Here is a 14,729-nt window from a genome sequence, read left to right on the forward strand (position 1 = left end):
AGGTCTGGTCTAGAGGGTAGAGCCTCCATCTGCCTGAAGATTAACATCCACAAGGTCGCCAGTTCGAGGCCACAGGCACCGTGCGACCTTGAAGCAGCTGACAAGCTGAAGCCGAGCTATTTCCATCTGCTCTGAGCGTGGGAGGATGGAGGCCAGAATGTGAAGCCAGATTGGAATGAAACACCTTGAATGTAGTGGTTCTTGAAAGAAAGAACCTTCTTTCAAATTGTAAAAATTCCTATTTAATAAGGGATTTAAATAAAAGCCTGCCTATGTAAACCGCCTTGAATAAAGTCTTGAATAAAGACCAAGAAAGGCAGTATATAAATACCTGTTGTTGTTGTTGTTATTATTATTATTATTATTATTATTATTATTATTATTATTATTATTATTATTATTGGCCCCAACATAGGTTTGTGTTACTGATAGATCTCTCCTCCTCTATGGTCCATGTGGTCCAACATCTCCTTTCCCACAGTGGCTAACCAGATGCTTCTGGCTGCTGACAAGCAGAGCATGAATGAAAGAATTCCTTTTCTTTCCCTGACCTGAGAATTTGGTACTGGTACCCAGTGTGGCCTACAGTCCCTGAGCATGGAGATTCTGCTTAGCCATTGTGGGTAACCAGCTAGAGCTGGACCTCTCCTCCTCTGTTGGTTTGTCTAATCTCCTTTTAAGCAATCAAAGCTCATGAGCATCGCTGTGACTTCTATGTATGTGGTGAATTCCATAATCAAATTATGCATTGTGTGAAGATGTCCTTTCTTTTGTCCGCCCTGAGTCTACTGCCAAGCAGAGTCATTGATTATCTCTGAGTTCTGGTGTTATGAGATTGAGGAAGAGAAGCTTCTCCCTACTATGCATCATCGCATACATCTTTATCATGTTCCCCTTTAGTTGTCTTTTTTTTCCTAAACTGACATGCACTTAATTTTCATATTTATTTATTTAGAGCATGTGTTTGCCACTTTTCGACACACACACAATCCTTCTCAAAGCAGTTGCGATAGCAAAAGGAATGTATGTGAGAAATGTTCCCTCAAATTTCTTCCTGGTGTGCGCAGAGTCCTATGGTGGCTGTGGAGTGCTTGGTGATGACATCATTGCCGGGCTCCAGGGGGCCAACAGGGAAGCTGCATGGGGCTTCCATTAGAGCCATGCGGCTGCACAGCTTACAGGGAAGGCTGTATATAAGACATATAATATGTAAGGATGTATTGCTGGAAAATTGTGATTGATTTTTAGGACAAAATACCCACAGACCTGATTTAGGTTTCAAAAAAACAAACAGATCGTGTTCCCTGCTGCCTAAGGTTACCAGTTTGCCAAACATCATCATCACCAGATAAAAATATGAGACATTGTTTCTCCCCCTTTTTTCTCAGGGGGATGGGTCACCCCACCCCAGCACCAGATTTTTCCCCAGCCCCTTCCCCCCTATTTTTCAAGAGTTGGCAGCCTTGTTACATCATGAGGCCTTACCTTGTGACATCACCAAGGCGCCCCCTGTCCCCAGAAATCTCAGGTTTGGGGATGCAGTCAAATTGGCACTATTATCACACTACTTCCCTAAAACAGTGATTCTAAGCATGCTTTCTAGGAAGTAAGTTCAAATGAGAGACTGGTGTAGTATCTTGGTAAAGAAACTGCTGTGCACTGAAAAGGCACATCCTGCAATATAGATCAGAGATGTACTTGGACAAGCTGCTTTCACTCAGCACTGTCCTGTCAGTGATATGGGATAATACTAGGGGTTTCCCCTATAGGGTTGTTGTATGGGTTATTGAGATACTGTAAGTAGTGGTCAAGTGCTGCATAAGTCCTAGAAAGAATAATGCTTAGCCATTATTAGCCTCTGGCATAGCTAGAGGGGGTGCAAAACACTAAGTTTTGTAGGGAGCTTCACCATGGTGTGCAATTGGCCCATCCCCTCCCCCTTGGAGCCATTCCGGACAGGGGGGGGGAGCAAAATGGAGGCATATGCTGTGAAGGAGAGGGGCTGCTTGCACACCCTTCCAGGGAGGTGAGGCTCCCTGGAAAACTGAGTGCATTGCACCCCCTCTAGCTACACCACTGGCTAAGCATTTGTATATTACTTTCTGAGTGCGCAACTTGACACTCAGTCCTTCAACAATCCTGCAGCAGCCTGCAAGAGAAGTAAGTCTTTTCCCGTATTGCAGCTGGGGAGCTGTGGCTGAGACAGAATGGCTTGCCTAAGGTCACCACCTAAGTTCATGGTAGAGGTGGGATTTGAACCAGGGAAGTCCCGGTTCTTAGCCACTTGACCCTCTTAGCCACCATGTTGCACCAGCTCTCTAGTTATTATTACTAATTACTTATATGGCATGTAATTAGTAGCCAGGGCCAAGCCAAGCCGTCTTGGTGCCTGAGACACTGTGTCAAATGCCAGCTGCTGCTCCTTTTCCAGTCCAGAGAGTGAGAGAAGGAAGAGGAGGGGTGGAGCAGAAGAGGAATTGTGGAGAAAAGTGGTGAACTTGAGCGCCCTCCTTCCTTTTCCAATCCAGGCAGCGGGAGAAGGAACAGCAGAGGGGAGATGGCACCACCTCTCAATCTGCTGCCTGAGGCAATCTCCTCATTTGGCCACATGGACGTGCTGGCCCTGCTAATAGCTGGGGCTGTGGTCTGAATGTACATGATGCAGCCACTTGCTGAAACTAAGCAAGTCTGGGTCTGGTCAGTTTCTGAATGGTAGTGTAGCCAGGCTGCCCAAAACAACCTTGACCCATGAGAAATCTCAGGTTTCTGTATGCATCCAACTGGGCAGCTTGACTGGATGAGGGGCTTCTAGGAGCTCTCCACATTCCCCCTTCAGTTCTATAGCAGAAAGGTGGGATGTAAAAATGTTGTTATTATTGGATTTACATAGTAGAGCTTCTGAGTAAACACATGCCTAGGTCAGGCTGTAAAACCTACAAGTACTCTGTTGGAGAGGTAGTGGGTTGGACCATTGTAAGATGAATATATTTGTCTGTCAGTATATGTCTGTGTAGTATGTTTGTAAATTATAACTGATGAGCCTCCACTAGCTGATAATCAATCACTCAAATGAATGACCTCCGGAACTACAGGGAAGGGCATATTTTTAACTTCTGAATTTCCAACATGGCTAAGTTGTGCTTTTGCATCATGCAAAACAAGGGGCTAGAATTTTGGGCTGTGTTGCTCGGAGGTGGTGTGCATGCATGTGACTTTCCCCCCCTTCATGGATGAGCATTAACAGAAGATTGACATTTGTCCAGCTTTTGTGCATGCCTGTCTATGTAGATAAAACTCCCTGAATGAAGTCAGTGAATCTGTTTTGATGTGCTAATTTACTGCATGAACGGAGGATGTGTCCTTTGTATCACCACCACCACTTGGAGAGTATTAACTGTATTATTTACTTATTTGTTTGTTTGTTTGTTTACTCACTCACTCACTCCCTCCCTCCCTCCCTTCAAGGACCTCAGGGCAGTGTACATAGCTCCTTCCCTCCTTTTGTCCTCACAACAAACTAATTGTTAATGACCTGATTTTGTCATATAGTGGGTGTTAAAATTTTCCTGCTTGATGATGGCATTTCCATGACATCACTTCACGTTTCATGACTTCACTTCCGGTGGGTCCCAACAGACAGTCATTCTAAAACGTGGGTCCCACTGCTAAAAAGTTTGAGAACCACTTGGATAGCATACTGAGCATAAGGGGAAGCGAGGGGGAAAGCCCAGAGCTGTTGAAAATAATAGGTTATGTTGAGGAGGCTGGGTAGAGGGGTGGGAATTGTAAAGTTGGGGAGGTGTCAGTCTCAGACAAAAGTGTAATGAGAAATAAGAATGAACTGCCTTAAAAGTAAGAATAGGGCCAGATTTAGGGGTCACCAACCAGCTGAGGCACTGGGTGTGCATATAACGGACAAATCCTGCATGGAGCTTCTGCAGCAAAGTTGTGTCAGGGGCTATGGATGCAATATAAAATATTCGGGGATGCCAAATGCTTCTGTTGTCTTTGTCTTGGGATGTTAATGTTGGAAAGCAGAGCTATATTCCAGCATCTGCTTATGCTTCAGACTCAGGCATGCTGGGAATATGGAAAGGAGCTCAGCATAGCTCTGGGTGTCCTTGGACTGGGCAGCAATAGGGTCAGGAGAAAGAGGAAGTGATGATGCTTTCCATTTCCTCTCTCCATTTATCTTCACCAAAAGGGAATATAGAACCTATGGTTGGCACAGTTTGTGTGACTGTGGAGGTGGCATAGAGAGAGGCAGGGCAAGGCTTGTGGTCTAGGTAGGGCTGTCTCAGGAGCGGATGTTGATGGGCAGGTGCCCAGGGCCCTTAAAAGGACTCCTACTGCTGATTGTTGAGACCATCTCTGAGTTCATAGTGCTTATGTGATGATGGCAGAGAGACTCTCTCCAGGTCCACTCAAGTAGGAGTGGGCCCTTAGAGGACAGTTTGTTGACATCCCCCTCCCCCTGCAACCTGGAGTTGGTTCAGGTTCCAGGAAGGCTTCACACACACAAAATCTTGGCACAGATCTTTAGTTATGTTTTGTGGTTCCCTATTTGTTTGCCTCTGTATGGCAGCAAAAACAAGAGATTCCAGTAGATCACCATACATGGCTGTTGGTCTACATTTGTCTTGATGGGTTGCAACTGGTGCACTCTGGCTGTGTGTGCTTGTTTATGCATATCCCATGTTTTTTTCCATCATGGGAAGACCACCTTCCAGGTGGTCACCTACACAGGTCCTAAACTAGACCAAGACCTGCCCAGTTTCAGCAAAGTAGCTGCATCATGGGCCTTGAGACCATGCCCTAGGACTTTATCACGAATGGATTATGTGGCTTCTTGGTTTTTCCTCCATCATGTACGTCAACCCTTTCTCTTTAATCCACCAGATTATCAGAGCGAATATTACGGACCTGGGAGCAACTATGATTTCTTCCCACAAGGACCTCCTTCTTCACAAGCTCAGACGCCGGTTGATCTCCCATTTGTGCCCTCCTCGGGGCCATCAGGAACACCTCTTGGGGGGATGGACCACCCTTTACCTGGACACCACCCTTCCAGTGAGGCTCAGCGTTTCACAGATATTATGTCCCACCCACCAGGAGACTCACCCAGCCCAGAACCTAACCTTCCTGGCTCATTGCACTCCATGTCGGCAGAAGTTTTTGGCCCAAGTCCCCCATTTTCCTCAATATCCGTCAACGGTGGTGCTAATTATGGCAACCATTTGTCGCATCCGCCCGAAATGAATGAGGCAGCTGTATGGTAGCTTTAAACTCCAGGACTGGGCTCAGAAGTAAGTGGGCATTCAACATCTATTCTGCTTATATTGTGGTGTACAGAAATGGACTCGTAGGACATTTTTATCCTGCCCTAAGACAATATATATATATATCTCTATATATTTTGTTGTTTTTGGGGTTTGCAATCTTTGTTTTTTGTTTGTTTTTTTAAACCTTGGGAATGAACTGATTCCAGATCAACACCCAGGGAAATTTTGCTATAAGACCAGGGGACAATCTTCATGATATAGAATCAACAGGAGAAATCGCTTTTTGTACCAAGTGAAAAAACGACATGGATGAAGTGGATTTGTTTTAGTATCACCATATATTATGGGATGGTGTATACTGGGTACTTTGTTCACTAGACAATAACTCTAGGAATCAGAATGCTTAAGACACTTTTCTCAAATAGGAAAAGTAACAAAATGTTGAATGAAAGAAAGGTCAAAGACAACAAGAAAAGGCTTCAAAGAATTAGTGTTTTGTTTTGTTTTTTTAAATGGTGGTTTTGGCATTATCAATTTGTTAATTTTGCCTCAGAAAAGTTCAATAAGAGCCACAGACTTTTTTTAAGCTTCAGAGATGTCAGTTGGGGCAAATGAAGTGTATTTTATTTTGGGGGGGGGCGGGTGGGTGTGTTTCTTTTTGGCCAAAATAAGCAAATATTTAAATGTAACCCCTCAGCATCAACTCTTCTACCTTCTCTGAGCAACACACACCAATAATCCTCAAAACCCAGAAGTCTTCTGTGAGACTTCTAAGTAAAAGTGACTTGAAAGAAATGAACAACAAAGTATTCTACCTTCACAAATATAAAAGCTAAACAAACAAAAAAAATAGACTCTATGGAACTAGAAAAAAAAAAACAGTCAACTGTTTACGTCAAATGTTAAATTCAGGAGCGCAATGTTTTACTAAAAAAATCCTGTTTGAAACCTCTTGTTCAAAAGCAAAGGATTTTGAGCAATCAACCAAAATAGTTCATTGTTTTTTCCTTTCCTTCTCCTTTTTTTTTTTTTTTTAAATTTTCTGTAGGTGTTATAAGACATTACAGGGCTTGTGTTTCACTGTGCTAGTTTGTTAAGGTGGTGTTTACAAAAAGGCAAAGAATAAAAACCTATAAAATCAGACAGTTGCCAAATAAAACAATTCTATAGCACAAATACTCTTTGGGGTGTTGCACCCAAAGCCCGGGGGCTGCCGTTTTAAAGTGTTACAAGGTTAAAGGGGGGAAAAGAGAACATCTTTGCTAATGTTTAGTCCTGTTCAACATTCATGGAATTGTTAATATGACTTATATAGACCCACACAGGTTTTATTTTTGTGTCTTTAAAAGAAAAAAAAAGTCCAAAATATTTAAATTTTATGGTCAAATATGCAGTCAGCAGCTGCTACTTTTTCTTTATATATTAAATTTCTCATATGTCTTTTATTGTTCGAATAAACCTAAGCTTGTGTGACCTCCAGTGCATATTAGACCATTCACTGTATGAAAGGGGGAAAAAGTTGGATTTAAAAATTTGTGAATTTTTAATAAAACTAGAAAATCTGATGTTTAGATAACCTGTGTTTCATTCAGTGCTTTCAATGATTTAGGATATTTGTGGTATGTGTGTGTATATGTATGTGGATGAAAGACACACTTTCAATTAGAATTGCCACCTGAAATATCACTGACAGTGACAATGGAAGCCATTTTTTTCCATATATATATGGATGCTGTTGCATTCAAATTTTTCTGTGATCCATTGGTGACAGAGCCATCTCTAAAATAGGGTGAATTGGTGTGACTGCCTTGGACCGCATGCTTTAGAAGCCCCCTTCCCCTGTTTTGAGTTTCGACTACAGCAATTTCCAACCTTTTTCATCACACAGTACACTGACAAGGCATTTAAATTGTCAAGGCACACCATCAGTTTTTTGACAATTGACAAGGCACCCTGGGCTGCTGCTGGGGGGCTTGCATTTCCCAATGGCCCTACGAACAAATGGTCCTCCCCCAAACTCCCCTGGCACACCTGCAGCACAACAATGGTTAAAAGCCACTGCTCTACTCAATCACTCTCCTGAAAGCAGAGCTGGAGAGAAGAGGATCAGAGCTGTGGCAACCCGTCTCTTCCTCCAGCATGGCTGCTGCAAGCAAGCAAGTGCAGGGCTGGAGGAGGAAGTAGGGGACCAGTGTGATCCTAGAGGAAAGTGGCACATGGAGGGAGCTTGGAGCATGTGCACTGCCAGTTTTTTAAAAGTGAGGACAGAAAATTCTGGTGCTGCTTCAGGCACTGAAGCAGTTGGGTCATGCTTGTCCCAGGCCTTGCAGCCCTTCAGGAAGAAGGCTGTGCTAATAGTTTTTAAGTCATTGATCTCCTCTGACAGCTTTATGTTCATGTACATGCTCATCTAAAAAGTGGGACTTTTGAGTAAACATGCTTAATTTAGGACTGTAAGATTAAGTTTATTGGGTGATACGACCTGGGCTTTATCAGATATTGGCCGTGTGCAGACAATCATATTCCCAGTCTAGCAAACCACGATTTGCTAGATCCAGAATGAGACATGTGCCTTTGTGCGCTCTCCTCCCAGTCATGTGCGGGGAACCAACTTTAGTTTCCAATACTGATTTGGAAGGAGTGCTTAGACCAGGTTCCAGTGTCTCTGCAAACTGGGTTGGCAAATCAGGATGTTTTCTACTAAGGCGTTGACAAGGGAAGGCAGGAGCGTACGGTGCATCCCCAATCCAACAAACCATGGTTTCTTGGAGTGAGACTATGATGTTTGAATGGAGCCACTATGAAGCTTATGCCGCAATAAATAAGGCTTTTAAGGTGACATGTCTCATGCTTTTTTTTTTTTTTTTTAAAGGCTAACATGACTCTGCTGTTGATGCTTTTTGTTCGGAAATATTGCCTTTCTCATTGTATTTACTGCTTTCCAATATTGGGGAGAAAAGCATTACTCTTGTACTAGGAGGGAGGTTAGAAATGCAATTTTTATGTGAATCAATATATTGGCATTGTTTTCTGGCAAGGCTGAATGCTTTTGTAAGTACCCATTTCTGCAACTGAATTCTCTCTCTCTGCATTGTGTACATGTTTGCTGTCCCATCATATGACTTGCACAATTTTTTTTTGGGGGGGGGGCATTAAACTCCTGCCAAAATTCATAACAGGAGAATTTCAAATAGACAAAGACAACCCAGAGATGTGCATATGAGATAGAGAGAAGGAGGGGGGGGGGTCTGAGTTTGATAATCAAAAACCTGAATTCTGTGACTTGCAACATGAATTGAGAAATTGCATACTTTGTGTATTTTGCATAATTTATTCTTGTAGTCACCTGGGATGGGGAAATTTCTGTGAGAGATGGGAATCCTGCCCTTGGCCTCTGGAAATCTGCCCCAGGGATCATCCAGACCTTTTACCCTTTTCTTTCCAGTAAAATTCTATGAATATTTACTCATGAACTCTCATTGAATCAGTGGCATTACTAGGGTTTGTGTCACCTGGTGTGGGAGGCCAGCATGTCACCCCCATGATGGACCACCTCCCATGCACTGGGCAGGGCAATGTCCTGGACGGTGGGTGTGGTGATGCACAATTGCCCTGCCTCCACTGGCCTTTGGGCTATAACTTTTGATAGAGATATTTCAATGCGGTTTGTGTAATTGCATTCTGCATGAAATTATGCATTGAATGATATACAGCATGATGGTATTATTCAAAAATACCAAGATCTTCAAAACATTTTGGCCAGTAGTAGCATCACCTCCTTTGTGTGCATCACCCAGTGTGGCCCACACTCCCAGCATCCACTGCACTGAACTCAGTGGGACTTGCTCCCTCATAAGTTTACACAGGATTAGGATCTAGAAACTTGTTTATTAATACAATGAAAGTGTGTACTTCCAGAAATGTGGAAGTGGTGGGCTAGAGTGTCCAATACTCCAACCGCTCTTCTCCACACTTCCTCTTCTATGGTATTCCTGCCTTCCTTTTTGAATCCAGGGAGCTGGAGGGCTGGCAGTATCTAGTGGGATGCTGATTAAGGGTGGCGGGGCTGGTATGTGATGTGCTGTCTCAGATACCAGGGGTTCTTGGGCCAGCCCTGAATGTATATCTAATGCTGAATCTCATATTCATTGAAACAAACTCTCCAGCTGCATTAGCAAATACCTCCTCACCTATAGTCACTTGTGAAATTAAGATCAGCCTCCTAAACTACAAGTATATATTGGTCTGATATCACTTTAATCAGCATGGCTTCCCCAAAGAATCCTGGGAATTGGGATATTCCAATCACATCTGCCTTAACAGAACTACATTTTCCAAGGTTCCTTAGGGGAGTGGGTCTATCAGGTACACCAGTTTCAGGTGTATACACCTGAACTGTATAGCAGCAGTTCTATACAGCAGTATTTCTCAAACTGTGAGTTGGGACCTACTAGATGGGTCATAAGCCAATTTCAGGTTAGTCCCCCATTCATTTCAATGTGTATTTTATTTTTAATGTATTGGACTTGATGTTACCGTATGTGACTGCATTTGGGGAACTGTTACAGGTCTGTTCTTTAAACAGGCTCCTATGTATATGCTTTTAACAATGATAGTCAATGGGGCTTACTCCTGGGAAAGTGTGGATAGGACTGCAGCCTTTGGGATGTTTGAGGAATTTTTTTTAAACAGATTCAGCAAGTGTTTAGGAGGTTCTTTATTTTAAATGTTTAAACTTAGTATAAATTTTTAATTTACTTACTTAATTTGATTGAGTTGGTCATTAAACATTGGGTGTTAAAAAATTTTCCCACTTGATGATGTCACCTGCAGCCATAACATCTGCAGGTTATGACATCACTTCCAGTGGGTTCCAACAGATTGTCATTCTAAAATGTGGGTCCCGTGCCAAAACGTTTGAGAATCACTGCATACGGTATACACGTTTACTTCGGGATTAACCACCATGTAACCCAATGAAATGTTAGTTAGCATGGTTGCTGTGAGTTGAGAATTGTGATTTCCCCAGTTTGAATGAACTAGACTTAGGCAACTCACTCAGCCCTCCATTTGATGGGAATAATAATACTTTATAGCAGTGGTTCTCACACATTTAGCACCGGGACCCACTTTTTAGAATGAGAATCTGTCAGGACCCACTGGAAGTGATGTCATGACCAGAAGTGACATCATCAAGCAGGAACATTTTTAACAATCCTAGGCTGCAATCCTACCCACACTTACCTAGGAGTACGTCCCATTTACTATCATTGTTAAAAGAATATACATAGTAGCCTGTTAAAAGTACAGATCTGTAATTTCCCCAAATGCAATTGCAGCCCCAAATGCAGAAGCATCAAGTCTAATAGATCAAAAAAATTTGAAATGCATGGGGACCCACCTGAAATTGGCTTGCGACCCACCTAGTGGGTCCTGACCCACAGTTTGAGAAACACTGCTTTATAGGGTTGTTGCAAGGATTACATTAAGAAAGCATTTTGAGCACCCAGAAGGGCTAAACAAAGGCTCTGTTATTTGCTTCTTTGTAAAACCCACATTGGATTGCATACTTTGACTATGTGTGACATAGAGATGTCTTTGCTCCAAGTTAAAACAATTGAGAGTGTGCAGCAATACGTCTTTGGTGGTTATTTCCTACCAGTGTTTGACTATCCAGCGTTTGACTCTCAACCAACAACTTGCAAATGGCTAAAACAAGCAGTTGCAGACAAGAAAAATCTCACCTCTGCAAGTAAGTTTGGAGCTGCAAAAAAGAGGCCGGCTGTCTGCATACGTTTGGACTGTGTACACATTTACTCAATTTCAAGCTGCTTTAATGGTGTTAGCTTCCATTTTCCCCAAAGGAAACTATAGTTCTGCAAAAGGGGGCAGACTCCTCCTCTGCTCATTCAAATGTGAATACTCGAAAATATGGTTAAAAAAATAATTACAGAATCAGGGGTGAGAGTGCTAAATGAATCACAGACACACTTGTTTTCCCCCCATATATTTTTATTCAGTACATTACAATACTATATTACAAGACAAACGATTGATTAATTCCTTATACCTCCTTAAAACATAATTAAAAGTCCAACATTGGCATAGTGTTGAGCAAGAGGGGGCTTACCATGCTTGAGTAATCTACTTATTATTTCACTAGAATCCCCCACAGTCTGCCTATGTGCTTTGAATTTGCAAAGCGAGCACATATCTTCAGGATCTCTGAACAGTTATGGCATAACTAATTTGTGTTAAGTGGTCCTGGGTGTGCAATTTTTCTTCAGGACTTAGAAGTGCCATGCTGGATCAGACTATCATCAGTCTGGCTCCCACTATCATCAGTAGTGCCCCACTGAAGGGACTTTGGTTTCCTTTCCTCTGTTGCCATTGTCTAGGCCAGTGATTTTCAACCTTTTCATCTCACATCACACTGACAAGGTGTTAAAATTTCAAGGCACACCACCAGTTTCTTTGACACATGACAAGGCTCACCATGCTGCTGCTGGGAGGCTCACATCCCCAATGAGCCACCCCCAAACTCATGTAGCACATCTGCAGACCATTAATGGCACACCAATGTCCTATAGCACACTGGTTGAGAATTGCTGGTCTAGAATGTCATAGAATCATAGAGTTGGAAGGAACCTAGAAAGTCATCTAGTCCAACCCCCTGCCTGTAGCAGGAAATTCTCCTAGAGCTAGACCATCTCCAGCAGGTGCATGGAGTCCCTTGGGAAAGGACCTGTCCTCCAATTCCTTGAAGGAATGCCATGTCCATGGATGCAATAATTATAAAGCCCCCTTTCCTGACTACTCCCCTTTACACTCCTCAACTTCCCTCCTTCCAGCCTCTATCCTCCCTTTTCCTTTTGGTTTTCCCCTCCATTCCCTTTCTCTTCCATCAGCAACAGTCCTTTAAACCTCATTCCCTTAGGTTGTTTCCCACTTCAAGAGTTTGCACCCTCTAGCTTTCCACATTCATCAGGTCTCCACTGATTCATCACTGCAAATCTGGCCAAACTCCCACTATCACCACATTTGCACTTTAATGTAACATCACCAGCTTGTGGAAAACATTCGAGATCTGTTGAGGAGATAGGATGTGGTGTCAATAGTGGCCAATTGCTCTGACAAGTCTGGGAAGTATGGGGTTAACACCAGAGCCTTAGATGTAGTGAGTGTGCTGCATGGCTGCAGCCACTTGAAGGCAACAGGGCTCTCAGGGATAAAAGCCACACCTGGAGAAGGGAGTGCTTGTGGGTGTAGAAGGAGGAAAGGTAGAAGGAAGGAGAGAGGATTGACTGACTGACTAATGAAGTGGTGGACTGATTAATGGACTGGCTGACTACCTGACAAACTGACTTGCTGAATGGAGACTGCTGAGTGATGGAGAGCTGAGGGGGCACTGCTGTACCTAGAAGATCTACTGCTTGAAGAATGGGGAGGAGGGACCCTGCAACCCCACAGGCAAGCTACCTACTGGTTACCTTCCTGTTGGTGCTGGGATTCAGCAGTAGTTTTGTACACTGATTAGCCATGCTTTGAGCAAGGGGGGTTAATTAGCTTAAAGTGGGCATAAGTTCTCTAGATCAAGTTTGGAAAGGGAGTTTGGAAAACACCTTTCATTAAATTGCTTTTGTTTGGTCATCCAAGGGGATGGGATCCAAAGCTTTTGGATTTGTTTTTCCTAGCAGACCAGCAGCCCAATCCTATCCAACTTTCCAGCACTGGTGCAACCGCAATGCAGTCCCAGGGCAAGGGAACAAATGTTCCCATACCTTAAGGAGGCCTCTGTACTGCATTCCAAACACAGGAAGCAGCGCATACCCCATAGGCACAGTAGCACCAGCACTGGAAAATTGGATAGGATTGGGCCCCAACATGGCAACCTGCTATTTTTCTTATTATCCTGTTAAGAGTGGAGAAGAGGCCCCAGAGATATGGCACTTTCCATAGTGACAAATTCTAGAGCCAGTGTAGGCATGTCAGGGCCCAATTCTATCCAATTTTCCAGTTCTGGTGCAGTTCTGCCAATGGAGCGTGCACTGCATCCTGCGGTGGGGAGGCAGTCACAGAGGCCTGGTCAAGGTATGGGAACATATGTTCCCTTACCTCAAGGGTGCATTGCAGCTGTACTGGTGCTGGAAAGTTGGATAGGATTGGGGCCTTAGTCTGCAGCAGCAACACTATGAGCTCTGTGATTCCCGTAAAGGTCACCAGATTTACTGTGACCAGAATTTATTTATTTATTGTGACCGATTTCCACATGGGGGGCCTCAAGTAGTAAACTTGTCAGCTAGCCAATAATCAATTTTTAAAAATCTCTCAAAGGAAAAAAAATATTAAAACAAAAGGAAAAAGAGATTTAAAAGGGGCAGGGGAAAGTTGATACTTTTCAGTGGGGAAAAACACCATGAATTTTATTTAAATCCCTCAAAGTAAAAAAAACTTGTTTGAGAAGCACCAATCTAGACTGGCGGTTCTCAAACGTTTCAGCACCAGGACACACTTTTTCAAATCACAATTTGTCGGGACCCACCAGAAGTGATGTCATCAACCTGGGAGTGATGTCATGGCTGGAAGTGACATCATCAAGCAGGAAAAATGTTGAATGCCCCCTATAACAAAATCAAATCAATTAAGTATATTTTAAGTTGACAAGTTTAAAAATGTATTTAAAATAAAGAAACTGGCTTGTGACCCAGCTGGTGGGTCCCGACCCACAGTTTGGGAAACACTGGGCAGTTCCAGAGCTCCTCCCAGCTGCAGTCGACCTCATGCATGAACCAGCCCCGTTTCCTTATATGGCTTTGCGCAGCCCTTTGGACTGAGCCCGCCCTGCTGCCACAGCACCCGCAGCCTCTCGCGCAGCCGCACTGCCTCGGGGCTTGCGCCCAGCCCCTCCCGCACGTTGCAGACACGTGACTCGTCCAGGCTCACTTCGGCGGCCCCTTAAGCCCCGCCCTCAGTAACAGCCCACCAATCACGCGTAAAGGGTTGAGCAAGCAGCGCTTTTTCCCGCCTCAAGCCTCCTCCGACTTCACCTCAGCCCGCTGACAGTAAGCCACCCCCCTTGGAGACCGTTGGACACGCCTCCCTCAGGCTGCCATCAGGCCACGTCCCTTGGCGACCGTTGGAACGGCCTCTACCACCTCAGGCCACGCCCTTTGACGACCGTTAGAACCGCCTCTCCTCCCGAGGCTGCCACCAGGCAGAAACACCTCCCCCCTCAGGCTGCCACCAGGCCACGCCCCTTGGCGACCATTGGAACCGCCTCGGACAGCCATCAGGCCACGCCCCTTGGCGACCGCTGGAACCGCCTCAGACTGCCACCACGCCACGCCTCTCCCACCTCAGGCAGCCACCAGGCCACGCCCCTTGGCGACCGTTGGCACCGCCTCTCCCACCTCAGGCGGCCGTTCCTCTGCTCCTCCTCCTGGGCGG

General features: G+C 44.3%; 1 protein-coding gene across 1 annotated transcript in view; it reads left to right on the top strand.

The window, feature by feature from the left end:
- Window positions 1–5,279, top strand: part of LHX1 (LIM homeobox 1) — a 56,323-nt gene extending 51,044 nt beyond the window's left edge. The window contains exon 5 of the mRNA XM_066636160.1: window positions 4,900–5,279. Within this exon, the coding sequence (XP_066492257.1) occupies window positions 4,900–5,279 (380 nt within the window). The remainder of the gene's footprint in view (window positions 1–4,899) is intronic.
- Window positions 5,280–14,729: the final 9,450 nt, after the last annotated feature.

The sequence above is a fragment of the Tiliqua scincoides genome, chromosome 8, assembly GCF_035046505.1.
Source record: "Tiliqua scincoides isolate rTilSci1 chromosome 8, rTilSci1.hap2, whole genome shotgun sequence".
NCBI lineage: Eukaryota > Metazoa > Chordata > Lepidosauria > Squamata > Scincidae > Tiliqua > Tiliqua scincoides.